Genomic DNA, 27,666 nt, shown 5'->3' with positions numbered 1-27,666 from the left:
CAGCCAGCATAGCTTGGGAACTTTAAGCCTTGGGGACTTCAACTCCCAGAATTCTCCAGTCAGCATAGCTCGGGAACTTTAAGACTTGGGGACTTCAACTCCCAGAATTCCCCAGCCAGCATAGCTCGGGAACTTTAAGACTTGGGGACTTCAACTCCCAGAATTCCCCAGCCAGCATAACCTGGGAACTTAAGACTTGTGGACTTCAACTCCCAGAATTCCCCAGCCAGCATAGCTTCGGAACTTTAAGACTTGTGGACTTCAACTCCCAGAATTCCCTAGCCAGCATAGCTTCGGAACTTTAAGACTTGGCTTCTCTCCGATGACTGGGGGCTGCTCCTCCCCTTGGAAGGACAATTCTAGTTTGCCTTTTCTTTTGCACTTTTGAAAATAAGTCTACAAAAGGACACCCTGCTTTTCATACGTTATTCAAAGTGTGGGGGGGGGGCTGGGAAGGGGATTGGAACAGTGATGCCCCCCCCCCCCCCCAGGGCAGTGACTGCAAATTAGAGGCAGAGATTTGCATTTTACAATTCCTGTCACTCCACAAGGAACACAGTGGGAGGTGGAATCACCAGATTATAGTCATTGCCTAAACTACCACTAACCACCAAGGGGAGAATTTGACAGTCCAGACCCCCCCCCCCCTACAGGCCCTTTCAGCTGGAAAGCATTCTGGGCAATGGCTGCTGGATGACCTCAGGAGGGCCAAATCCTGAGCAGCAGCATCCCCTCCATTCTACCCGAGGCCTGGATGCCCAGAAGCCAGTTAAGCCTCTCTTAACCCCGAGGAATCCCAGGGTTGCTGCATTCACACATAGATCTTCGAGGCTACCTGTGCTTTTGACGGAGCTCTCTAAATAGCCCGTAGCCATCTGGCAGGATGAAAATTCATTTAATTCACGGGGAGTTATCCTCTCCGCTGCATTGAATGAATTACAGGGGGGGCTTGTTGAAAGCCCTTTGATTTCCTACCTGCCTGGGGGAGGGCAGCCCTCAAGTGGTGCTTCCTCATCGTGCAAGGATCAGGAAAGACATTCCCCCCCCCCCACCACCCCACCCCGTAAATCAGCCAAAGGAATGAGAACATTGTGTACAGCAGAGGAGATAGGCATCTCCCCACCCACCCCCACTCCAGAGAGGGTCTGTGCAACTATTCTGCACTGGGAAAGCTTTGCACACCCGTCACTCTGTGGGTGGCAACCGAGCAAAAATATTTACCATGGTAACCGATGAAAGGAGCATCCGGCAAGTTGTTGCACGCTAGACAAAGGAAACTCAACTTCTAAACCTTCCCAGCTTCCAAGGAGGGGCTCTTGTCTTCTGCAGACGGCTGGTCATTGGGCCACCCGTTCTGGACTGGCCAGGGAAGCCCCAAGAGGTCATCTGTCCCCTTCACCCCCACTCTTACATGCAAGCAAGTAGAGTGGTTCTCCTCAAGAGAAGCCCAGCACACAAGCATTTCCCAAACCTGTCGGTATTTTTGCCTGCTCATGTGGAAAGATTTCGGGCTTGTATTTTATCTGTTCTCCTGTAATTTCTTGCACCCATTTCCAAATTTTTGTCCAATATTTTTGTGTGTCTTCAGATGCTGCCTTGGCTGCTTATTGTGGAAGGAGAAGATAATCAGCCATAATGCCGCTTTCAATCATGGATGTGTTTGTGGGGGCTTAATCTGTAGTTTACGGCTTTTGCTGCTGTGGACAGATGTTCCGACAATAAGCTGCACTAGGAAGCAAATGCTGTGGGCCCAGAAGGGTGAATCATCAACTGCCCAGATATTTTCCCCTGAAACCTGTGAAACAGACTTGCTAGGAGTTGCAACATTTTCTCTTCAGATATAATTGACCAGATGGGCACAGCTCCCCCATTGCCCCACCGACCCCCTTGGTCTGCCGGGAGCTGCTCACCAGCTGCTCCTGTGTGCGAGTTGCTGCCCAGGTAAGCAAGAACAATCAAATATAAAAATAAATAAATCCAGTATTTAATTCTACACATAATTACGGCGGCGAGGATTGCCTTAGCTCAGAAATGGAAAAAATAAATCGATACCAAGCGAAGAGGAAATAATAAGAAAGGTTATGGACTGGGCAGAAATGGACAAATTCCCCAAAGGAATTCAGGGAAAAGAAGAGACAGAATATTATCAGATACGGGGAAAATGGTATCGGTGGATGGAGGAAAGAAACAATGAAAGAAATCAATAAAGCCCGAAACTAGAAATTAAGGATTACCATGTATGTATGCACTCAATAGAATTTAAACTTATTAGAGGTAAATCACCCGATATATTGTAGGAAGTTATCGCCCAGCCCTCTCCCAGAAAAAATGAAATATCCTAGGGAATATTGAAAAGGCAGAATATTTCTCTAGATGTGAAAAGAAAGAAACATGTTTTAAAAGACAGAATAGCCTGCCTGTAGCTTCCTGCCCATCCCCACTTTGTCAATGGGCCATTAAGTAGGCCAAGCTTGTCCCTTTACATAATAAAGACTTCTCCACTTCAGCTGGTGGGGGGGATTAAAGCATGATAATATTATAATGAAGCAATATTATAATAAATAAAGCATAATGATATCAATACCAGATAGAGAAGTAAAATAAGAGGGTTAAAAAAATGGTGAAACTCAAAACGAAACGTATTAGAAGGGGAAATGACATAAGGAGAATTGTACCGATTTGAAACGGCTATAAGAAGGAACAGGAAGTTCCAAATGTATTGTGTAAATGTAGTTTACGTCTTAAGTTTTGCTTTTGTGTATTTTGCATGTTTGAAAATTAAAAAAACATATTTTTTTAAAAAAAGGAGCAGCAGAGGGCACGGGAATGGACTGAAGAGAAGGGGGAGACTTCACAAACCTGGTGTGCCACTTGTCGCAATACTGGAAGAAGGAAGACTTGCCTACAACTCACGAATGGACATTGAAAGTTACAAACCTAGCCGAGATGGCTAAAATATCGGCATATCTTAAAGACCATTCAAATGAGAGATATAAACGAGACTGGAAAAAATGGATTGACTATATACAAAACAAATACGGGACTAAGAAATTCCAGATAGCCTATGCTTAAGATTAAGAATAATCTAAACTGCTTAAAGTTAGTGCAACAGGAAGCAGCTGAGTTTAATGCAGAGATGTTATTAACTTCTTCTTTTTAATTTCTTTTGTCTTAATATATTTTATACGGCATTTGTTAAAAACCTATACCGTGTACGGGATCTGGGAAGTCGGGGGGGGGGGAAGGGAGGTGGGGTGTTAGGGGGGAGGGGGGAGATATAGTATGTGTTAGATTTTAAAGTAACGCGACTGCACTTGTATACTGTTGCTCTTTAATTTCACTGTAAAAATAGGACAAGCTGAATATATTAATAGATAGTAGAAATACACCGAAGGGAGGAGTAGAGGGATAGAAGAAAGAGGGTAGAGAGGGTGGGAGAGAGGATGGGAGGGAGGGTGAGAAGGAAGGGAGGGAGTGTATCGGGAGAGAGGAGTGGTAGAGAGGGAGGGGAAGTAGGGTAGAGGGGAATGTTGGAGGGAAGATGGAAAGTTGGAGGGGGGCGAAAGAAAGGGTGTATGGAGGGTCGAAGAGGTACATTGGGTTTCTATTTTGGGGGGTATTGTTGACAAGAGGAATGGCTATGTTTATTGTTTAATGTTATATGGTCCCGGTTATGCACAGTATATATGTGACTGTACGAAATGAAAATGGAAAATAAAAACACATTTACAGGGGGGAAAAAAAACACGTGGTGTGCCACTTGTGAAGTTTTTCCAGGGCAGACTCCGGCCAGAAGTACTACTTGATCTGTCGAATCAACACTCTTCCCAAAACAAGGAAAAGCAGATGGCACGTAAAGAGTGGTGAGCAATATTGCAAAGGTTTTGAAATCTTCCGCCTTGAGTTTATACCGCACACCATCCACCGTCCTGCCAGAGTCACGGCAGAGAACAAAAGGCCAGGAATTGCGACAGGCTGTGGCTTGAACCTTCCCTTTGGCAGCCAGGGAATCCGTGGTGATTCCTGCAGGGCAGCAGGGGAGTCAGTGCCCACTCCATCCCCCCAAGCAGGAGGAGACGGAAGCAGCCCTCTGGGGGTCCCGCCTAACTTGGAGGGACCCATGAGGCGGGCAGAGTACAGGGAGAAATGGGGAGAGGGGAGGCTGCACATCACCCCCTAAGGCCGGGAAGCAGTGGTGGGTTTCAAAATTTTTTAGAACCTCTTCTGTAGGTGTGGCCTGCTTTGTGGGAGTGGCTTGCTGACCATGTGACTGGGTGGGAGTGGCTTGCCAGCCATGTGACTGGGTGGGCATGGCCAACTTGTAAAATATGGTGAAACTCACTTAACAACGCTCTTGCTCAGCAACAAAAATGTTGGCTCAGGAACTCTGGGATTTGAAGCACGCAAGTCTTAAAGCTGTCAAGTTACAAGACCTTTGCACCCCTAACCCTTTAGAAAAAAAAACCAGAGATGTTCAAACTTGACAGCTTTAAGACTTGTGGACTTCAACTCCCAGAATTCCTCCTCCAGTCATGTTGGCTCAGGAACTCTGGCATTGAAGTGTGCAAGTCTTAAAGCTGTCAAGTTACAAGATGCTTGCACCCCTAACCCTTTAGAAAAAAAAAAACCCAGGGGTGTTCAAACTTGAAAGCTTTAAGACTTGTGGACTTCAACTCCCAGAATTCCCCCTCCAGTCATGTTGGCTCAGGAACTCTGGCATTGAAGTGTGCAAGTCTTAAAGCTGTCAAGTTACAAGACCCTTGCACCCCTAACCCTTTAGAGAAAAAAAACCCAGGGGTGTTCAAACTTGACAGCTTTAAGACTTGTGGACTTCAACTCCCAGAATTCCCCCTCCAGTCATGTTGGCTCAGGAACTCTGGCATTGAAGTGTGCAAGTCTTAAAAATGTCAAGTTACAAGACCCTTGCACCCCTAACCCTTTAGAAAAAAACCCCAGGGGTGTTCAAAGTTGAAAGCTTTAAGACTTGTGGACTTCAACTCCCAGAATTCCTCCTCTCGCTCTTCATCTTGATGATGTGCGGATGGGCAGGGGGGGAGAGAGCTGGAACCGGTTCTAAATGGCACTGTAGATTTGTGGAACCTCTTCTATAGAAGAGGTCAAAACTGGCAGGAACCCACCTCTGCCGGGGAGCCAGGGCACAAAAAAATCCACAGTCCTGAGAAGAAAGTGGACAATTTGCACAACGGACCACAGCGGGAGAATTTTCCCAGCTGCCTATTCTTGGGCAGCCTCAGTCTGAACACAAAGAAAGACACACGTCCTTTGACATCCTCTGGAAGGGAACTCCGGCGTGCGGACTTTTTTAGGCTGTTGATATTCTCTCAGCCCCCCCACCCTCTTGCAGCATTTTCCCAGCTGCAGTAAGTGGGGTACAGCGGGTGTTGATCCCAGGACTCCCTGCATGCCTAGAAAAAAAAGGGGGGGGGGATGGCTGCAACGGGCCGGAGCGGGGCAAGAGCCCTCTCTGGAGCAGCGTGGGATTCAGCACCCGCACCGCGGACCCGCCTGGGCACAAGGCACAGAGCACCCAGCAAGGGACCCCCCCCTCCCTGGCTCCCCATCACTCGGAGCCTGGGGTGGGGGGCAGAACTCCCACTGAATGGCGGCTCCCTTTGGCCATCCTGGGCAGCCTCTTGGCAGCTCCTCCATGGCACTCGGCCGAAACTCATTCTCCCGCAGGCCTGGAAAGGCCCCTGACCTTCGGAGGACCCATTTTCACCCACATCCGAATTGCATGAAGCTCAGAGGAGGCAGAAGACGTGTGTGTGTGTGTGTACGTGTGTGTGTGTGTGTGTGTGTGTGTATGTGTGTGTGAGAGAGAGAGAGAGAGAATGAGAAAGTGAGAGAAAATGAGATGGAGAGAGAGAAAGAATGAGAGAGAGAGAGAGAGAGAGAGAGAGAGAGATGGATTAGGCACAACATTTCTCTTCCCAGGGAGGCTGGCCCCGAGTCTTGAACGGCAGAGTTCTGTGCCCTCCTTTCAGCAGCATCAATTTTTACACAATGCCCCGAAAAGTAAGTCAACCCACTAAGAAGTCCCAGAAGTCCCACTAAGAGACTTCTGAGCCCCCCCCACTCCCCAGAAGGGGAGACTCAACAACCACTGAGGCCGATACTGATGAGTCAGCGATCCAGCCAAGATTTCCACCTGAGGAGGCGGGGGGGGGGGGGGAATTACACACCATTTTCCAGGGTGCATTTTCACCAGGATCCCTCTGATCACCTGAGGCTTTCCTAGTTATGAACAGACTTTCAGCGGGGGTCCCCTCCCGTTCTCCTCCCTTCCAACCTGCTTTCAGGCCCTGCAGCTTTCTCCGTGCTCCCCTGCCTCCGCGAGTGGAGGGGAGCCTCCACCCCAGGGAGCAGCTTCAGGACAGGGCAGCCCCTGCCGCCCCCTCCCCAGCTGGAAGGGAGGAAGTGGCTGGGGGGGGGGAGTCCCCACACAAAGACTATTCTGCCCGACCACACACACACCCCCAAAAGCCAAGAAGGGATCCCTTTTCTTCCAGGAAATGAGGAAGCAGATTTTGGGGATCTGGGGGCATTCAACAATGCTCACTCCGTCCCTTCAGGTGCTGTGCAGGACTGGCGAGTGGTGGGCAAGGGCAGAGGTGCCAACCAGAGCCACTTCCTGCTGCCAGGTGGGCCTTGCCCCCTCCTGGCACCAGGGCCGCTCGGTAAACATTGGATTCCTGTTGATACCGCAAGGAACATTGAGGTATGATTGCAAGTGTGGGAAAGGTGAGATGGCAGTTAGGCAGGAAGTGGCAGAGCCAGCCTGGCTGCCACCGAGGTTCACTGTGGGATCAGTTCCCATGCTCTCTGCCCAGCGGCTTGGCCAGTGGAGCCCTCCCCACATCTACACACACAGAGGCTCTGAAAAGATTTGGGGGCCCAGAGAGGCCATGAATTGTGGGTTCCCCCCTCGATGCTATCTCCCCACCCCAGGCTCCAGGTGATGGGGAGCCAGGGATGGGGGGTCCCTTGCTGGGTGCTCTGTGCCTTGTGCCCAGGCCGGTCCGCGGTGCGGGTGCTGAATCCCACGCTGCTCCAGAGAGGGCTCTTGCCCCGCTCCGGCCCTTCGCAGCCATCCACTCCAGCCCGGGCCGGTTGCTGTCAAGATATCCGGCCAAGGTAAATGTTATTAGCCGTGTTTTGAAGCTTCGTTGCTTTTAAAGAATCGTTTCCATGAGAAACCAGCTTCGCAAACACTCCTCCCAGTGGAGGCCAGAGGTGAAAGGAATAATAGGCGCATTCCTGCAACATGACACACGCACGCACCGCCTTAACTCTTCCCCTGCTGCGGCCGCCTCGTTTGTGGCTGCGGGATTCCGATCTTCTGGGGCTGGCGCCTGCCCCAACTCGCCCCCACCGGCTCCTCTCCCTCCTGGCCGGCTCCGCATCCCTCCCCACACCCCACCCCCGCCAGGAGCCGCTCTCTGGGATGGCTCCCCAATGCGCAGAAGGCCACCGATCACCTAGACGGAGGAAACGTGCTCTGGAATGGGCTTCCCATTCATTATCTCAGCCCACGGAATTTAATTCTCTTTTAATTGGTTTTCTCTTGCCTTGAACTGTTTGAAAGCGGTTTTAAATAGCCAGAGGCACCGCGGTTCCTCTTCCCCGAAGAGAGGTCCTCTCTCTTCAGCCTCCTCTCCCACCGCAGTTTGTGCAGAAACCCGGCTGCCTGCCCTTCCCTGCCCCTGGCATCCTGGCACTGCCCCCTCTCCTCCCTGCCCAGGAAGGGGCCCCTGTCAGATGCCCCAGGGAGGAAAGAGTGTGGGAGATTTCCCCTGGGGGTGGGGGCTGGCTCCCTCTTCCCCCCTCCAAGCAAAATACTTTGCATCAGATTCACCTCCAGGGAGGCAGCAGCCCCTTCAGGCCTCCCTCAGCAGACCAACTGCCAGGCTCCCAGACCCAGAGGAGACCCACAAACTCTGCCAACAAGCTTCCCATCATGGCTTTGTGCCCCAGGAAGGGCTCTCCTCTCCGAAAGTTGGGAGGAGGGTCAAGGAAAGAGCTGGGGGGGAGAGTTCAGGGGGGCTGGGGAGGGGCAGTGTGTCCAATCTCTGCCCTTTGTGGCCAGCAAAGTGGGAGGGGGGCAAAGGAATCTTAGTACAAGGCTAGCTTCTCTTCTGCGCCCACCCAGAGCCTGGTCTGCAGCTCACAGGCACCCAGTTCCCTGGTCTTCCTTTCAATGGAGGACAGTAGGCTCACAGAGTTTGGCAAGTGTGTGTGTGTGTGTTTTCATTGAGCACACTTGTTCACACTCCTCTTACCCTGGTTGTCTGTCTGAGCGTCCTCATCACCTTCTGCCTCCCAAACTCATTTCTCCCAAGGCAGGGAGGTGGGGCCAACTTTCAAAGCCAGGAATTGAATTGAATTTTATTATTTGTATGCCGCCCTTCTCCGGGAAGGACTCAGGGCGGCGAACAATTCAAAGCGACTTGCTTGTGTGTAAATCACACTCACCAGCCCAGGAAGGAGAGGAGCACAGAACTCGGGGGCACACCAGGCGATGGGAGCCAGCCGGCCAGCCAGGACACTGACGACCTGATCTCAGGACAGATGGTGGTTCCTGGGCTCTGCAAGAGCATCCAGTCAAGCATCAGACTTGGCGGGGATGTAGCCCCTGAGAATCAGGCCCCCCTCCCTGCCTGGACTGCCCCCCCTGCCCCCCCTGTCATGGATTTTCCTGTAGTGCCAGGAAATGGCATCTCCTCCTTCCCTCCATAGGACAAAAGCTATTCGGCTGTTCAGAATGAAGAATCCTAGGGAAACGTCACCCGTTCCCCAGTGCAGAGAAGGCGGAGGGCAGCAGTGACGGCTGCCAGCATGGAGAGCTGGGGCCAGCCCTGCAGAAAGCATCAGGCCCCAGGGCTGCTCATCCGTCAGCCTGCCAGGTAGCCCAAGGATTGGGCTCCTCGAAGGGCAGAACAGAGCTGCCTTCATCCGGGACAGGAGCGAGCAGTGGCCTAATTGGTTTCCTCCGTTGGCTTTTTTCTGGTTCTCTGTGGGGATTTCCACCCGTTACCAGGCTCGGGCCCCTCGGCCACGTGCAGCCCCTTCCCCTTCAGCCCCCCACTGCTGACTCTGTCAATGATTGCTGGGATGAAAGGAGCTCCTCATTTCAGCCATAAAAGCAATGTGTCAATCTCTTATCTTGCCAGCAAAGGTATGGCCTTGATCCTATCAGCAATTCCCTTCTTGGACTGCCAGAGAGAGCCACATAGCTGAAGCAATTACCTTCTGCTTGGACACTTTCTGTTGGCAATATAGGTAGGCAATTGTGTCCCTGGAAGCTGTCCAGCTATCCCCATCTGATGGAGATAAAATGGGCCTCCTGAGACACAGACATGGGCCCAGAGGGAGAAGACCTAAAGATGAGGGGTACGGCAGTTAACGGGATGGGAGGGTGTTGGCAAAGAGAGAAAAACAGCATCTCGCCACCCGTTTCCTGCAGGGTCTGCCGGCAAATCCTCTACAGTTCTAAGAGTTGGTTCTTCAAAGTGGGAAGGACATGGAAAAAAACACTAAATGTTATGCTGCACAAGATCAATGCTGCAAATATTAATTTATTGATAATAAATTTGCTATAAAAAGTTGTAGGGAAATTGTAAGGATGACGCTTGAACTCAGATTCCACCAGGACTGGAAGTGCATCTAGTCAAGGCGATGGTTTTGCAATGGATGGCTGTGGAAGTTGGACCACGAGGAAGGCTGAGCGCCAAAGAATGGAGGCCTTTAAACTCTGGTGCTGGAGAAGAAGACTCCTGCATTGAGTCCCTTGGACTGCAAGGCCATCCAACCGGTCAGCCCTAGAGGAGATCAACCCTGACTGCTCTTTAGAAGGCCAGATCCTGAAGTGGAAACTCAAAGACTTTGGCCACCTAATGAGAAGGAAGGACTCCCTGGAAAAGAGCCTCGTGCTGGGAATGATGGAGGGCAAAAGAAGAAGGGGACGGCAGAGAAGGAGGTGGCTGGATGGAGTCACCGAAGCAGTCGGCATGAGCTTAAATGGACTCCAGAGGATGGTAGAGGACAGGATGGCCTGGAGGAACGTTGTCCATGGGGTCACAATGGGTCGGACAAGACTTTGCAACTAACAACGACAAAAAACCAAACCTCCCTGAGTCTTGCATCCCCACCCAGCTTTCTGCTCTGACTCTTGTCCTTCTTCTTGTCCAAGAGATCGTGAGGATTCAGCCTCCTCCGCTGAAGAGGCCTGTAGCTTCCATGCAGCCTGGGAGGCGAGAGCCGAATGCCAAACGGTGCAAACTCGGCACGGAAGGAAAAGCGGAACTGAACCAGGAAATCCTTGGGAGCTGCCCTCACTCTTTGTGCTTTAGATGCCACTCCAACTACTAAGAGCGTCCTTTTCGGGATGTACCCGGAATTCCAGGGTTGTTCCAAGCTGGGAGTTGCCTGCCAGGCCTTTTCCAAGCCTTCATCCGTCACACGGACCCTGCTGGGCTTCTGCACGGTGAGCAAAAGACCCTGCAAAGACCCTCAGCTGCCGGTCTGGCTCAGAGGTCTCTGCTTCTGTCTCTTTTTCTGACCTTGGCCCAGTGGGTGGATTCAGCCGGTTCGTACCACTTCGGGAGAACTGGTTGTTAACCTTCTGAGCCGTTTGGCGAACTGGTTGTTGGAAGAAATCACGAGGGCAGAGAACCGGTTGTTAAATGATTTGAATCCCACCACGGCCTCGGTCCCTCCTGCAGGATTGTTCCTGCTCTTCCGTCATGTTTCCAGCAACTGCCGAGAGGGCGGCACAACCTCGGATTGGAAAGGCCTCTGGAAAGGATCCAGATTTCATCCCTTTCCCCCTTTCCAGAAGGGAAAGCTCCGTCTGCTGACTTCATCCCCGTTTGACTAAGAAAGAAAGAAGATTGTAAAGCTCTTCCTTTCAGGTCGTTTATAGCCACATCTTCCAATTTCTACCATTCTTCCCGCACGAATGGCTAGAAAACCTCCGGATTTCAAACAATTCCACATGTACCTCTATGTGTAAATATGTATTCCCCGTGGCACGACAAAACCGCGCTCCACTAAAGCGCGCCCGATTAAACCGTGTCGCTGACGTCATCAGCAGGGCGACAACAGCGACCGCGGAGAAAAAAGGGCGCTTTAAATAGTGCTTTGAAAGCAAGCTGATTCAAGTTAAGGTAAGGATTAGGGTTAGGGTTAGGTTTAAGGTTAGGTTAAAGGTTAGGGTTAGGTTTAGGGTTAGGTTAAGGGTTAGGGTTAGGGTTAGGGTTAGGTTAAGGGTTAGGATTAGGTTTAGCGTTAGGTTAAGGGTTAGGTTTAGGGTTAGGTTAAGGGTTAGGTTTAGGGTTAGGTTAAGGGTTAGGGTTAGGTTTAGGGTTAGGTTAAGGGTTAGGATTAGGTTTAGCGTTAGGTTTAGGGTTAGGTTTAGGGTTAGGTTAAGGGTTAGGTTAAGGGTTAGGTTTAGGATTAGGTTTAGGGGGGTTAGGTTTAGGTTTAGGGGTTAATTTTAGCTTTAGCGTTTACAGCGTGCTTTTTTCGTCGCGCTGTGATGACGTCAGGTACGCGGTTTCGTCGAGCGCGCTTTAGTCGAACGCGGTTTTGTGGTGGAACCATATTCCCTCTCCCCACCCCACCCAATGTTTGGTAGTGACAGAGGCAGAGAGCTGGATTTCCAAACTGAAGTCCAGACAAGGGATTTAAATTAAATCACGAGGTTTAGGAATCAATCCCAGATTTTAATTTTAATTTTAATTTAAAAAAAAAAAAAACCCTCTTGGGGTCCTACTGCACTTTTAGGCCTGTTAATCATATAAAATGTCTGTTTTCAGTTCCTCTTTCTTTGGCCTTGCACACACAATGAGTTTTATCCTTCTGCAAAATAGCCATGAGATAAGCGCCAAATTCCTGCAACAACACTGAAATCCACAATTGTTTTCCTTTTGGAACGTGGACTTTTTCTGGACTCGGTCAGTTCATTTCGGAATCAGGCAATTCTTTCCCTGGCTGCTGAGCTGCCTTCAGAGGACAGGGAGCTCCTGATTTCGCTGCCTGGAAAAAATCAGCCCCCCCAACATGGGGAGGTCCTGGGCCAGAGGCATCGAGGGCCACAGGCTGCTTTCCACAAAGCAAGAACTGGCATTCTTGGTCCGGAAGGATGGGGGGCTTAGTCTTGCCCATTGAATGGGGGCAGGGGAGCCAGAGAGGGAGCTCAGATTTTGGGGAAGACGAAGGATGGCTGGCCAAGAGAGCTTGCCCTCACCTGAGAGCCAGGAGATGTGGCCCGGCTGGCGGCCAAACTGCCTGCAGAAAGCAGCAAGACACATCCTTGGGGCATCCGAGTCTCGGGGGTTCTCTAGCACTGGGCCTTTTACCAGAGGGGAGACATTGGAAAGGCCCAGTGGCCCTTCACCCCAACTCAGAGCCGTCCCAGAGTAGTTGGGCTGGAAGACGATGTAAGATAAGCCGAGGACAGGGGCAGCTTGCCAAGGATCTTGCCCGCCGCAACGGAGCTGTTTCCCCGGGACGCTCCTCGCAGGCACCCCTCGCCCACTTCCCTGTGCGTAACATGGCTGAGAGCCACAAGCCCAGCCGTCTGCCTGGCTGGCTGGCTCGAGCTCTCCACTAGGCATTGTGTCTTGGGTTGCCTGAAGGAAGAGGCCTCTGGCTCTGCCATTGGCTGGAGTGGCGCTCGCTTCCTCCCCAATTGGCTGGGGGAGGCCTGCCGCAGCCTTTGCCAGGTGGGAGTTCCTCCCACTGCAGGACAGGTGAAGATTTTCTGAGGCAGATTGGGATTCTTAAGGCTACAGAGCACCTGGATTCCTCAAGATCAGCAAAGGCAGGCATGCCTCGGGACGCCTGATTGTTGCCTTTCCCCAAAACTTGTTTTTCCTCTCCCGATTTGGCTTTCGCAACTCGGCCAGGTGGGAGAGGGGGCACATGCAAACAGGATGAGCGGCAGTGGGCTTGTCGCGAGCTCCCCGGTCTCTGAGGAAAGTGTCGCTTTTACGCCCTTGAAGCCCGTCGCGATGGCGAGGGAATGCACTGACGACATGGCCGTCTTCGAGGACATCAAACCGCCCGTACGAATCCTGGAGAATCAACAGGATTTGTCCCAGGTAAGGGAAGGGTGGGACTTCTGGACACGAAGCCTACTCTGTTGTAATCAGGGTGAGTAGAAAAGCATTCTTTTTGGAGAGTTGCTGCTTTAATCCGAAAGGTTGATGAGATCAATGATCGGAAAGTTTCGAAACGGGCCGTAGTCTTCTTTTCCTCTCTGATTATGGATTTTGGGGGTGGCTGCAAGAGGCGGAAAAAAAGTGCTGGAGATTTTAGGCTGTTGGAAAACGGCTACTGCGGGTCCCCCAAAAGTTATAATGGGTCTGGAGTCAGCCTGAAATGTAAATCAGTTTTTGGGGTACAAACAGGGCAACTTGGATGGAAACAAGGAGCGAGGAAAACGAAAGCTTTTGAGAAAAGACGTACCTGAATTTGGCCTTCTTTTGTGGTGCGCGGGATGAGGTTTTTTGGGTGCTGTTTTTTATGGTGGGAACGTTCCCAGGAAAGGGAGGCTCCCTGAGGACCTCGGGGGTTGTTTCCCTTCGTGGGAAACGAAGGGGGGGGGGAAACCTTTCGCGCGCGAGAGAGAGAGCGGATTCTCTGGCCAGGTGCCTGCAGGGCGTTTCTGAGCCAAAAACATTGCTCCGAGGAAGAGCCCGCCGCCGAGATTACGTGCGGCTCGCTGTCTGGGCTGCCGCCTTTGGGAATCACAGGAATGGAATTCTCCTTGAGGTTCCCCAGCTGGGAGGCCCCTGCCTCCCCTCCCCACCCCCACCCATGAGACGGGGCTGAATCAAGAGGTGGAGGCAGAGAGCCCGTCCTGGCACCTCTCCGCGGGCTCCTCAACCTGGCCGAAGATGCTGCTCTTTCCTGCTTCCGTCCAACGTGTGAAAGAAACACCCAGGCCTTGTGGGGCCAAGCCAGAGGCAGGGAGAAGGTTGCGCTGCTGCTATGCACATGGGGAAGACTCTCTCCCACTGCGGAACTGGTGGCCTTGTGTTTGTGTTGTGTGTGTGTGGGGGGGAAGGAAGCTCTCTCCTGGCCCTCTCTGCAAGGAAGGGGAGGCCAGGCCAAAGCCAGAGGGTCCTCGCGGGAGGGAGGTGGCTTTCCTTAGGCTTTGTGCGCCAGGGCAGGAGGACTGACCTTCTGCCTCGTCTTGGCCTAGGCCGTGTCAGCATTATGGAGGGCAAGGCAGGGCAGGGACTCCAGGGGAAATCAGGAAGGGCTTCTGGGGCTGCGGTCAGGGCTCAGGTGTCCTGCAGGTGACCACAATGGTGGAAGATCTCCCCAGCCCTATTGAGACGCTTCCGTGATGGAGGGACTCTCTTGCCACACACGCCGGTCCACTTGTCATATCGAGTGGAACCGCATCGGGGGCGCCTTGCCCTCGGAGGCCATGCTCTTTATTCGCCACGGGGTTTTGCGACTTGATCCGGGGAGCAGATTCGTCTTCTCAGCCCCTCAACTGTTGACTTGGAGAGGCGGCTGATCTGCCACCCACCCTCCCCAGGGAGGCCTCTTCCCTGGGGCCACTGGGAAACAGAATCGGCCGACCACCTTCTCGGCACAAACGGCCCCCGGAAAAGAACCGGAACGTGGCCCATTTCTCCACTGAGACCAGAATTCGTCTTCTGTTTGCATCACATTAAAAAAAAAAAAGGAAACTTTGATTTCCAGAGAATCGGCCCTCCGCTTTGGCATTTGCGGTTGGGTATGAAATCCCAACCCTTGAGATAATTCTTTATTTTATATGCCAAGGCCCCCCCCCCCCTCCATTTTCTCTTGCTCAATCGGTCCAACAAATGAGGTAATGATTAACCTCAAGTGCAAGGCTTCCTGGCGCCATCTTGTTGGCAGAGAAGACGGCGGGTATTCGGTAGGAAATACTGGGGAGCCTCAGCCGAGGGGGGCCCCTGGCAAGCGAGGGGGGGGTCCCCTTGGCATTCGGAGGGAAGGCGGCTCTGAGAATGGAAGGCCCCTTTTCATCACTCCGGACGGTGCGGTTTCTGTCCGATCGGGCCTGTCATCTCCCAACCTGAGTCGCCATTTGAAAGACGCCTTTCATAAAGTCAGCTTGTAAAGCTCGATTGGACCCATATTCTTTATTCCAAAAATAGGGGATGGTGGAGGAGGGGAGGGGGGAGACAGTAGAAGGGCTACTCCAGGCCCGTTGGATGCTCTACTAGCAGAATGGCGGCCTTGATTTCCCTTGGCCTTCAGGCTTTTTTCTCCATGGGGTTTCCTGGAATGCACAATCTAGAGCATCGGATTCAGAAGGGAGACCTGGCTAACTTCTTTTGATCCGTGAACCGAAGACTTTGTTTTTGCTTGCCAAACAAGGTGACGGGGAGAAGGTTGGTGGCTGCATTTTCCCTCCCGAAAGGTCATCAAAGCCTGGAAACTTAGGAAGACACGCCCATCTCCAGCCTCATCTCAACTTCCCATTTTTGAAGGGGAAATGCTCCTTCCCTCTCCTCCTCCCTCTGGGATATTGGCCTCCCTCCCTTCGTTCAGTTCCTTCTACTCTTCTCCAAAACCAACTATTTTTTTTAATGTTTATTGCATAGACAACACATACACACAACAATTAAAAAAAAAGAAAAGAAAAAAGAAAAAAAACCATCATCACATACAGCATGTCGTTTGGTTACAGGTGTTTTAACATTTATCATTCTTATACATTTATTATTTCATTTAATAGGTTATAATATACAGTTTGGGTTGCTTTGTTTACCATCCCTTCCTCCTGTGGTAACACCACCTTATTTTCCCTTTCTTTTCTCCTCCTTCCCTTCTCTACTTTCTTCCTTCCTCCTCTCCTTTCCCTTCCTTCTTCCTGTACCTTTCTCCTACTCCTGCTCTTCCTCTTCCCCTTCCTACCCTCTCTCCTCCTCTTTCTCACCTTTCCATCCTCCTCTCCTTACCTCTTTCTTTTCACCCTCTCTCCCTTCTCTACTTTCTTCCTTCCTCCTCTTCTTCCCCTTCCTTCTTCCCTTACCTCTCCTTTGCTCCTGCTCTTCCTCTTTCCCTTCCTACCCTCTCTCCTTCTCTTTCTCTCTTTTCCATCCTCCTCTCCTTACCTCTTTCTTTTCACCCTCTCTCCCTTCTCTACTTTCTTCCTTCCTCCTCTCCTTCCCCTTCCTTCTTCCCTTACCTCTCCTTTGCTCCTGCTCTTCCTCTTTCCCTTCCTACCCTCTCTCCTTCCTTTTCTCTCCCTTCCATCCTCCTTTCCTTTCCCTTTCCTTTCTCCCTCCCTCCCTTCTCTACTTTCCTCCTTCCTCCTCTCCTTCCCCTTCCTTCTTCCCGTACCTTTCTCCTACTCCTGCTCTTCCTCTTCCCTTTTCCACCCTCTCTTCTCCTCTTTCTCTCCTTTCCATCCTCCTCTCCTTACCTCTTTCTTCTTTCCCCCGTCTTCCTTTCATTCTCTCCTCCTCTCTCCCTTTCTTTTTCTATTGTTGTTGGTGTGTCTATTTTAAAACCAACTATTTCATAGGGAACAATTTGCACTCAAGATCAGGCAAATTAGAATATTGGCTAATCAACCAAGGTGGAGTTGCCCCTCTGGGCTCAACCCAGGCCTGCAAAGAAACCTTTCCCCAAGGGGTGAGGGAGGGGGCTCTGGTGGAACGACTGCTCCTTAGCTGCACATGGGGGGAGGGACAGCCCATGCTTCCCACTTCCAGTGGCAGGGAAATTCCACCAGACACTCTGTGCGGAATCTGCTCTCGGTCTGTAACTGCAGCCTGGATTAATGGATGCATTGGAAGGCAATGGGTATCCGACATTTCCATAGGAGATTCCCAGCAAGGGTCATTCTCAACTACTGGCTTCTCCATCCCGCCAGCCAACCCACAATGATTCATCCCAGAAGAAGGGCCCTGCTTGGTCAGTCGAGACAGCCCCGTGGGACTTCCAGTGATGGGAAATCACTCGAGAAAACGGTGTGCCTAAATAAACACGGTTTCATAATTTGGCCCCATAGGAGCTATTCCGTGACTCATCGAAACAGCTTTTTTTGAAGAAATATTATCTTCAAAACAAATAGCAATAGCAATAGCAATAGCAGTTAGACTTATATACCGCTTCATAGGGCTTTCAGCTCTCTCTAAGCGATTTACAGAGTCAGCATATTGCCCCCAACAACAATCCGGGTCCTCATTTTACCCACCTCGGAAGGATGGAAGGCTGAGTCAACCCTGAGCCGGTGAGATTTGAACAGCCAAACTGCAGAACTGCAGTCAGCTGAAGTAGTCTGCAGTGCTGCATTTAACCACTGTGCCACCTCGGCTTTTGTGGCCCATGGCAAAAGAAGTCTAATTTCTTCCCTAGACCTGGTAGATATATTGTATATCCTTGTCACTCTACACATAATATGGTATCCCCCAAGATTATTAAAGTTCTCAGGATTTTGAGCTCCGGCCGGCAGGCCTGGGGTTGATGAGTTCCCCTCCCCTCTCGACTTGTATGGCTGTATGACTTTTGTGTATTTTAATTACGTGTATTGTGTCTGTGTCCCCTTTTCCCCCTTCGGAGTTGTTCGCCGCCCTGAATCCCTCCCGGAGAAGGGCGGCATACAAATAAACTAAATCTGAATCTGAATCTGAATCTGAGTCCGCCTGGCATGTTCAAAGCGCGGCTGAGTTGCCCAGGTAGCTAACATGCAGTTAGCCATGCCAAGAAGGGCAGGTGAGAGAGTGGCTGGACGCCCAAAGGAGGGATTGTCAGAGACTATGGATTGGCTTCCAAATTTATGGTAACGGTGAAGTCTCCCTTACTTGACCTTCTCTACGAAGGGCAACTTTTATTTCTCTGACCAGAAAAGACCTACCAAAAATGTAGATGTATATGTATATTGAAAAGGGATTATAAATACCATCCACATAAAATGGAGCTTGCTCAGAAGCGGAAATACACCAAGTAAATGAGATGAAGAGTGCGAAGTAGAGGAGAGAGGTAAGGGAAGGAGAGAGATAGGAGAGGAGGGGGGGAGAGAAAGGATATTGATATTGAAAAGTGTTTATAAATACCATCCACATAAAAATGGAGCTTGCTCAGAAGCAGAAATACACCAAGTAAATGAGATGAAGAGTGTGAAGTAGAGGAGAGAGGTAAGGGAAGGAGAGAGATAGGAGAGGAGGGGGGGAGAGAAAGGAGGAGTGGAAAGGGGAGGGAGGAGAAGGAGAGAGGAAGGGGAAGTAGAGAAGAGAAGGACGACAGAGGGAAGAAAGGAGGTAGGGAGGGGGAGGAGAGAGGGAGAAGAAAGTGATGAATAAGGTACAAATATGGTTGTATGGAGAGCAGAAGAGCCAATAATTGTTTTTGGGAGTAAGTGTAGACGTGAGATCAAAAGAACGAGGTGCTTTTCCCATTGCTGATCACAAGAAGAAAGACAATCAGATAAGACAGGATAAGGGCTTATATTCTAGAGTGCCAAAGGTTATGAAAAGTTCTGATAAAAAAAAGTTCAGGTAATCTAATACAACGATGAATCCGGAGACATTCTGGTGACTGACCGAAATGCCACGCAAACCAAGGCTGTGTTTCCTTGTAGGAAGCAATTCAGCAAATGCCAGCCAGCCCTTTGCCCGCCCTTCGAGGCCTGCTTTCTGGGCCCTTTGCTGCATCTTCCCACCCTAGGGCAGTGGTTCCCAAACTTGGCAACTTTAAGACTTGTGGACTTCAACTCCCAGAATTCTCCAGCCAGCAGAGCTGGCTGGAGAATTCTGGGAGTTGAAGTCCACAAGTCTTAAAGTTGCCAAGTTTGGGAACCACTGCCCTAGGGCATACCACGTGGGCATTCGTCCTTTGGGGCAGGGAGAGCAGGGATGACTCCAGGGAGCTTCTGCTTGGGAAGGGAGCTGGGGGGTGTGCCATTGTGAGGTCAAGTCGGCTTCCTCTGATCCTTTCCTGGAGAGGCCAGACCGTAAGCCCATCGACCCCAGCCGTGAGCTTCCCCAGTGGAGGGCTCTGATTTGGAGAGGGCTGACTGTGGTTCATGCCACCCATACCCCCCTGCCTGGTTTGCAGCTAGCTGCCCGGTGTGCCCCAGCCGGGAGTGACACTGCCAGGGCCAGCTCCAAAGGAGTGGCACTTCCTCTGGGCGGCTGCTGGCGTCATCAGACGGGCCTGGCACAACTTTTGATACGTTGTCTACCCCTCTGTGTGTGTGGTGGGGGGCAGAGCAAACGGCTTTCCTCCTGGGACACTGGAAGGGGGCTTCCGTGGGTCTCGAGGAGCTGCCCTTGAGCCAGGACAGGCACCCCTCTTCGCCCAAACTGCCCCACCCCTGGAGAGTTCTAGGAGAAAGGCTGCCCAAGCCAACCCCCCCCCCCGCCCCACCCTCTGGCCTGCAAGTGAGGTCAATACCAAGACTGAATGATCAGAGAAGCAAATATTGACTCGGGTCAATTTTTTACTAGAGGGACAATAAAGGCTGGCACTCAGCCATAGAGAAGGAGAAGTGCTTTCTATTGAAATCCAGCCGCTTTTTGAAGGAACGCAGACAAAGAGAGGGATGGGTTATTATTTTTTTTTTTTCCAAATCGGGCTTTTCCTCCAAATCTGTGTCATTAACATTTGGAGAGATTGAAAGGCTGTTTTTGCAGAAGGGTGGGGTGGGGGAGCCTCTGAGCCCATGGAGGTTCTGATGGCGACCGGGGGGGGGGGGGAGCTCCCCCTCCCTTTTCCTGCCTCCGGGAACCGTACCTTGCTCCATCGGTATCTGCGGGGCCTGGCCACAATCGGGGGATCAAAGGCCAAGATCTCCTATTCTGTGGGATAATCCGCAGGCATGTTTGGCCAGGGAGGGTGCTGGGTGCAAGGTGTGAAACCCCTTCAAACCGCCCCCCCTCTACCCCCAAGGAGCCCCCCCAGCCCCCTCCCCCCCAGCCCTTCAGGTTCAGGGTTTGAACTGGCTCAGCAGAGGGGAAGATCCAATTGTCGCATCTTCTGCTTCAGCTCAGCGGCTGAAAAACGGTTTGGGATGCCATTTGCACAGAGAGAAAGTTTGCCCCCGCGGAACAGCTGTGGGATTTGCTTTTTAATCCATGGATTTTTGAAAGTTAAAGTTTTGAAAGTTTGTTTCTGTTCAATGGATGGGGTTTTTTTGTGTTTTTTTTTTGTGGGGGGTAAAGATTGATTGAGTTTCCTTTCTGTTTTTAGTTACCTTTGTTTTGATTTTTTAAAAAAATGCAACGTTTTTCCTCAAAGTGTTATTGCAGCCATCTGTATAACTATTTAGGAAGGCTTGTTAAAGACAACGGAATATTTTAAAAAAGAAAGTTAGTAGAAAGCATGTATTAAGTGATGTATCAGAAAGCAGCTATCAGTAATGGCGAACCTTTTCGGCACCGAGTGCCCAAACTGGAACATGTGTGCATGGATGTGCCTGCGCACACCAGTGAGCTGGTCTTCGGGTTTCCGGCACGCACATTCACGCTGGGCAGCTGGTCTTCCAGAAATCCAAAGATCAGCTGGCCAGAACGTGCATGGCTGTTTTTTTGGCCGTTTTTAGCCGTTTTCAGGATGTTTTTTGGCCATTTTCAGGATGTTTTTTTGGCAGTTTTTGGCCATTTTCAGGAATTTTGGAGGGGCCATTTTCAGGATGTTTTTTTGGCAGTTTTTGGCCATTTTCAGGAATTTTGGAGGGGCCATTTTCAGGATGTTTTTTTGGCCGTTTTTGGCTGTTTTCAGGATGGTTTTTTTGGCCATTTTGGGCCATTTTCAGGATGTAATTTTGGCTGTTTTTGGCCGTTTTCAGGTTTTGGGCCATTTTGGGCCATTTTCAGGATGGTTTTTTGGCCGTTTTTGGCCATTTTCAGGATGGTTTTTTGGCCATTTTCAGGAATTTTTTTGGCCGTTTTTGGCCATTTTTAGCATGTTTTTTTGGCCATTTTTAGGATGTTTTTTTGGCCGTTTTTATCCGTTTTCAGGATGTTTTTTTGGCCGTTTTTAGCCGTTTTTAGGATTTTTTTGGCCATTTTCAGGATGGTTTTTTGGCCGTTTTTGGCCATTTTCAGGAATTTTTTGGGGCCGTTTTTGGCCATTTTCAGGATTTCTTTTGTCAATTTTTAGCTGTTTTCAGGCTGTTTTATTGGCCATTTACCTGAAAAATTGCCCTAAAACGGTCTGTTTTTTGGCTGTTTTTGGCCGTTTTTCAGTGTGCTGGCACCCATGAAGATCAGCTGGCCAGAAACCAGATGAGCAGCTGGCGATGTCACACGTGCCCACATAGAGGCACGCTTGCCATAGGTTCACCATCAGGGGCCTCTATCAACCCAGACAAAAGAATGGAAGCCAAATGTGAGCTGATGGTGTTGATGGGATATCAGGAGCTTCTCATTTCCAGGACTTGACCAAGTGTTTTGCAGAATGATGGGTGGTCCTTGACTTACAACCACTTGTTGAGAAGTTACAACGGCACTGGAAAATTGACTTATGACTGGTTCCTCCCATTTATGACCATCACAGCATCCCCACAGTCCTGTGATAAGAATTGGGCCCTTGGCAACCCTCCTTGCATCATTTCGGGATGGCAGTTTGGGACCCTTCTGGGCAACTTCCCCCAAACAAAGTCAACGGGGGAAGCAGGAATCCCTTATCAATTGCAGTGATTCACTTAACAACTGTGGCAAAAGAAGCAAGATCAGGCAGCACCCACTTAACAACAGCCTTGCTTAGCAAAATAAATTCTGTTCCCCATTGCGGACGGAAGGCGGGAGCTTCCTTCCTGCAGCAGTGGGGTTCATTCACCTTCCCTACCGGTTCGCAAATGTGTTTCGCTCTTGTGTTCTGCATCTGGGCATGCGCACCGCCTTCTGCGCATGCGTGGTGCTTGCGCAGTACATCGGGGGGTGGGGGGGTGGAGCCTCCCGCAGCCGCTGCTACCGGTTCAGCCGAACCGAACTGGCTGAATTGCACCACTGGGATGGGGGTTACCATCGGGCACCTGGGCCAGGGTGGGGGACGCCAGCTGCACGGAGACCTGGGACCTTTCCTTCCTGACTGTTCCTTCCTCTTCTGGGCTTCCACTCAGGCACGGACCGAGATGGACAAGTACCTCTCTGGCCAGATGCCCCCCACCCCGACGGCGACGGACAAGAAGTATCGGCGGGAAAGCGCCTCCGTGGTGGACGAGTATTTCTCCACTGAAAAGCCTCCGTCGGCCCCGTACAGCGTCAACATCAACGTGATCCTTCCAGACACCACGCACTTACGCACGGGAATCTACCGGCCGGCTAAGCCCCTGGTGCCTTTCCCCCAGATCAAAATGGAGCCCTGCTTTGCCCAGCCCTGCCCTGTCAGCAGTGGGCCGATCCAGACCCTGCCGGACTTCACCAGCGTCTTCAGCGTGCCGCACTCTGTGGCCGCCAGTAGCATCTTTGTCAAACAAGAGCTGCCCTGCCCTGAGGCTCCCCATTCGATCAGCCCGCAGCCAGGCCTGCTCTACCAGCTCTCGGGGGAGATGAGCCCTGCGGCCTCCTCAACCTGTGGCGCCACGGCCTCCGGCAGCCTCCACGGGATGGCCACGTCTACTGGCAGCTCCATGCTGGACTCCAGGACTCTTGCCCGGCCCCTGCGGCCAGCAGGGCTGCTCAGGTCCTTCCCGTCGGGTTCCCAAGACCTCAGTGGTTTCAGTGTACCGGAGGAGTTCTACCCCGTCCCAGCAGTGAGCCTGCCCCCTTCGCCCCCAAATTCCCAGCCCAGCAGCCCCGAGAACCGGCCTGAGCCGATCAACACCATTTCGCCTCCACCCCCCTACGAGGCCACGTTTGGACTCAAACTGGAGCCCCCGGAACACCTGGCCTCTGGGCCCAGCCCCATCAAGGGCATCACGCAGGGACACCTCATCCTGCCGACCCCCAAGTTCAACCGGAGGAACAATCCAGAACTGGAGAAGAGGAGGATCCACCACTGTGACTATCTCGGTAGGGGACTGACAACCTTTCAGCCTGGCTAACTCTTCCCACCGCCGTCTCTCTCTCTCTCTCTCTCTCTCTCTCTCTGTCTCTCTGTCTCTCTCTGTCTCTCCCTCCCTCCCTCTCCCTCCCTCCCTCTCTATCTATCTATCTATCTATCTATCTATCCATCTCAACTATCTATCACCCATCTATCTATCTATCTCTATCTATCTATCTCTATCTATCTATCTATCTATCTATCTATCTCTATCTATCTATCTATCTATCTATCTATCTATCTATCTATCTATCATCTATCTATCTATCTCTATCTATCTATCTATCTATCTATCTATCTATCTCTATCTATCATCTATATCTATCTACCTAACCTCCCTCTCTCTCTCTCTCCCTCCCTCCCTCCCTCTCTCTCTCTCTCACACACACACACAAACACACACACCTGGCACTGATCTAGCTGAAGTGGGAGCAGTATTTTGGCTGCCCCAGGGCAAAGCCAATGAATGTTCTGCCCCTTAACCTGGAATGCAGTTCTTGCAGGGATGAGACTTTAGGGGTCTGTGTGCCCTCCCCACCCCCAGATCTTTGAATGCAGCCCCCCCTCCGCCAAGGCCACAAATATTCTGAAAAATGTGCACAGCAGGAGAGGTTGCATGCCAAGGAGGGGGAGGGGCCCAGATGAAGCCCCTACGAGGCACCCTAATTACCTGTTTAGGCGTTGAGAAAGAAGCAGAGGTGGGTTCCTACCAGTTCGCACCAGTTCGGTAGAACCGGTTCGTCAAATCTACCGAACCGGTTAGAAGAGGTTCCACCAGTGGACCCGGAAAGCAGGCCACACCTACAGAAGAGGTTCCGAAAATTTTTGAAACCCACCACTGACACACACACACACACTCACAGAGAGAAAGAAAGGAAGAAAGAAAAAAAGAAAAAAAGAAAAAAGAAAGAAAAATAGAGAGAGAGATGAAAGAAAAAAAAGGAAAAAGGGACATAGAGACAAAAGGAAGGAAGGAGAGAGGGAGGGAGGGAGGGAGGGAGGGAGGGAGAAAGAAAACACATGGCTGGCAAGCCACTCCCACCAGGTCACATGGCCGGCAAGCCACTCCCACAAAGGAGGCCACACCCACAGAGTAGGTTCGAAAAAAAATTGAAACCCACCACTGGGAAGAAGGGAGAAAAAGAGGCAGAGTCCAAGAATGGACTCTCAACTCCCCCCGTCCCCCCATTCATTTCTCTTCCGCTTCCTCCACTCGGCCCTGTGCCAGCAGCCCCTCCGGGCTCAGCCATTGAGTCTTCCTTCTGTTTTTGTTTTCCCGCAGGCTGCACCAAGGTTTACACCAAAAGCTCCCACCTGAAAGCTCACCAGAGGACTCACACAGGTAGGTTGACACGGCAAGAGGCCGATCGTGTCTCAAAACCGTAAATCGTCTTCCGGAGTCTTCCGTTGGAGCAGCTTTGTTTGGTGGGCAGGGGGCTTCCGTTCCCCAAAAGCTGCTTCTCTTCGGAAGACAGGCAGAATTCCAGCCTTGGGGAAAAGCTGCTGCCAAGGGCACAGCCGGGCACTGGGCCCCCTGCAAGGGCGGGCTGGGCTCTCAGCTGGGCTCTGAATGGCTGCAGGAAGCCGGAGCTGGGCAGGGAGACGTTGCGGCCCCTGGATGAGAGGCGTCCTCCTCTTCCAAGCCTTCTTGCTTCCCCAAGGAAGGGTGAAGCAAGGGCATCCGGCCCCTCCCCCCCACAACCCTGGAGTTTGAGCCCTAGTTGGCAGTTGAAGGGTGAGAAAGGAAGCGTGACCCGTCAAAACCGCGGTCCACAAAAGCGCGCTCGATGAAAGCGCGCATTAGACGTCATCACAGCGCGACGAAAAAAATTAAAAATTGAAATAAAAATAAAATTAAAGCAAGCCGATTCACATAAAGGTAAGGGTTAGGGTTAGGGTTAGGTTAAGGGTTAGCGTTAGGTTTAGCGTTAGGTTAAGGGTTAGGTTTAGGGTTAGATTTAGGGTTAGGTTTAGGGTTAGGTTTGGGGGGGTTAGGGTAAGGTTTTCGCTTTATTTTTACATTTATCGATCACAGCGCGATGTTTTCGTCGCACTGTGATGACGTCACGTACGCGCTTTTGTCGAGCGTGCTTTTGTCTACCGCGGTTTTGTGGTGGAACCAAAGGAAGGGCTTCCCCATCCACTCTGACTCTTAAGGTTGAAAACGCAAGCAGAGAGCAGCTCCAAAAGGCCATCTTAGCCCTACTAAGGTACAGCAGGGCCAGGGACGGCCACCAGCTGTGCAAGTTGCAGCCTAAACTTGGCTAAGCGGCTGAAGGCCACCCAGGAGCAGCAGAAGAAGGCCCCGGGGGCTGGGGGAGCAGCTCAACTGCCTTTGGAGGGGCTGATCTCTCACAGTTTAGCAATAGCAATAGCAGTTAGACTTATATACCGCTTCATAGGGCTTTCAGCCCTCTCTAAGCGGTTTACAGAGTCAGCATATCGCCCCCACAATCTGGGTCCTCATTTCACCCACCTTGGAAGGATGGAAGGCTGAGTCAACTTTTGAGCCGGTGAGATTAGAACCGCTGAACTGCAGATAACAGTCAGCTGAAGTGGCCTGCAGTACTGCACCCCTAACCACTGCGCCACCTCGGCTCTCCTTGTTTGCCATGGAGGAAGTGGAAGAGGAATGCTGGGGAGGCCCCAGGAAGACCCTGCGCTTCTAACAGGAGGCAGGCTGGAGCCCCCAATGAGATGGTCACCTTGTGGGAGGGCAGAAGACCTTCGCGGGGATGGGGGAGTTAAGGAATCCCTCGCCACCCTCAACCACAAGGGGGGTCTTTTTTGCTCCATCTCCAGGCCCGGGAGGTCGTATCCGCCTTCACCCGTTGCCCCCCTTCCCTCCGGGGGCCCATTGTTTATGGCTGCCCTGCCAAGCTGCCCCAGTGAGGAGCTGCTGTGGGGACAATGGAAAGGCTTTGGTTTCCATCCCGGAAACTCCCTGGGGGGGTTCTTTGAAGCAGAGGCTGACCTTCCCAGAACAATGGCTTCCACTCACCATGCCTGGGAAACAGCCTGCCCATGCGGTTGGCACAACCCCTGCCCAGGGAGGCTTCTCCCTTGACTCCGCCTGGGCGAGGACCTGCTGGGGCCAGAGACGGTTCAGGAGAGAAAGGGTGACACCTGTCTGTAGGCGTGGCCTTCAAAGCACACGCCACGCAGGACACGGACCGTCACGCAGGGCGGCGAAGGCCTTAACCCCAGGTGTTTCAGGGCATTGCTAATCCCCTTCTGTGGCTGCTCTGAGAAAGAGGGTGGGGCGGAGACGTCTGGGGTGCCTCTTTGATGGTGGTGGGGGGGAATAGAACACAACAAAAGGCATCCCATGGAATCGGGTCTCTACTATCGAGCACCTCATTGTCCCCCACGATCCCACTTGTCCCCCTCACCAGCCTATTAGAAGCCGAGGTGGCGCAGTGGTTAAACGCAGCACTGCAGGCTACTTCAGCTGACTGCTAGTTCTGCAGTTCGGCTCTTCAAATCTCACCGGCTCAGGGTTGACTCAGCCTTCCATCCCGAGGTGGGTGAAATGAGGACCCGGATTGTTGTTGGGGGCGATATGCTGACTCTGTAAACCGCTTAGAGAGGGCTGAAAGCCCTATGAAGCGGTATATAAGTCTAACTGCTATTGCTATTCTAGGTTATAAGCAGTGAGAGATCTGGATTTCCCTCCCCTCCCAGCAACTTCCCGGCTCTTTCCGTCCCACCACTCCCCCTCCTCTCCCCCAAACATCTCCTCTCCTCCCTGCAACGGTTCACCAGGCGAGGGGTCTTGGAGCCATCCAGGTCGAGGGCACGCAGGCGTCGAGGGGAAGCAGGGTGGGAAACTCCCAGACTTTCCTGGAGTTTGACAGGCTCCCGTCTCCCTTCCTTCCAGGCGAGAAGCCCTACCGGTGCACCTGGGAAGGCTGCGACTGGCGTTTTGCTCGCTCGGATGAACTCACCCGACACTACCGCAAGCACACCGGAGCCAAGCCCTTCAAGTGCCTGGCCTGCGGCCGGTGCTTCTCCCGCTCGGACCACCTGGCTCTGCACATGAAGAGGCACCAGAACTAGGGCTGACGCACAGCAGCGTCTCTCCGGCAGAGCCCTCTCCCTGTGCCCACCCTTCCCTGCACAGACTGTGATCAAAAGCCAGGCGCCCGGCCACCACTTCTGCCCTGCGGTGCCCAGGGAGGCAGGTTGAGCTGGCAACAGAAAAAGGCCTCCTCCACACTTGGGGGAATCTCCAGGAAACACCTATTATTTATTTCTGCATGAAACCAGCATGTCGACTCCTGGCCAATAGCTGTGTTGAAATCAGGCAAAGGGTGTAGAATGGGAGGACGACGTTGGCTGTTGGGCTGCTGTCCAAAATTAACTTCTCGGCTCTTGGAAGTCAACGTGGGATGTCCCAGGCCTTGGCTTGCTTGAAGGATCAACTTAAACTCTGGCTTAAATCGCTACGTTTCTGCAGCTGAGGGGGCCGGATGGGAGAAGGAGAAGCCCTAACATTTTGCACCCAAAAATTCCTTATCGAGAGACAGACTTGGTGGAAGTGAAGCTAGCTCTCTTGCCGAAAGCTCTTCAGCATCCATCCACAACCTTCTGGCCTGCCGTGGGGTGGAAGGTTCAAGAGCCACTTCAGGGAAAGTGGTTTTC

The 27,666-nt window shown here is 51.8% G+C and overlaps 1 protein-coding gene across 1 annotated transcript; it reads left to right on the top strand.

The window, feature by feature from the left end:
• Nucleotides 1-12,956: 12,956 nt before the first annotated feature.
• KLF5 (Kruppel like factor 5) lies at nt 12,957-27,351 on the top strand. Its single transcript, XM_032228407.1, has 4 exons — nt 12,957-13,124; nt 22,100-22,991; nt 24,305-24,364; nt 26,903-27,351. The coding sequence occupies exons 1-4, from the start codon at nt 12,957-12,959 to the stop codon at nt 27,079-27,081; spliced, it is 1,299 nt and encodes a 432-aa protein (XP_032084298.1). The 3' UTR covers nt 27,082-27,351.
• Nucleotides 27,352-27,666: the final 315 nt, after the last annotated feature.

This window comes from Thamnophis elegans, chromosome 12, assembly GCF_009769535.1.
Source record: "Thamnophis elegans isolate rThaEle1 chromosome 12, rThaEle1.pri, whole genome shotgun sequence".
NCBI classification, from domain to species: Eukaryota; Metazoa; Chordata; class Lepidosauria; order Squamata; family Colubridae; genus Thamnophis; species Thamnophis elegans.
The sequence above is the reverse complement of the archived record's forward strand: the minus strand, read 5'-3'. Positions and strand labels throughout refer to the sequence as shown.

What these genes read in the sequence shown, in the direction of transcription:
- KLF5 (XM_032228407.1), top strand. Translation starts at nt 12,957, where the DNA reads ATGAGCGGCAGTGGGCTTGTCGCGAGCTCCCCGGTCTCTGAGGAAAGT. An exon ending in ATCAACAGGATTTGTCCCAG is followed by an intron (nt 13,125 to 22,099) that starts GTAAGGGAAGGG and finishes GCTTCCACTCAG; the next exon opens with GCACGGACCGAGATGGACAA. An exon ending in TCACCAGAGGACTCACACAG is followed by an intron (nt 24,365 to 26,902) that starts GTAGGTTGACAC and finishes CCTTCCTTCCAG; the next exon opens with GCGAGAAGCCCTACCGGTGC.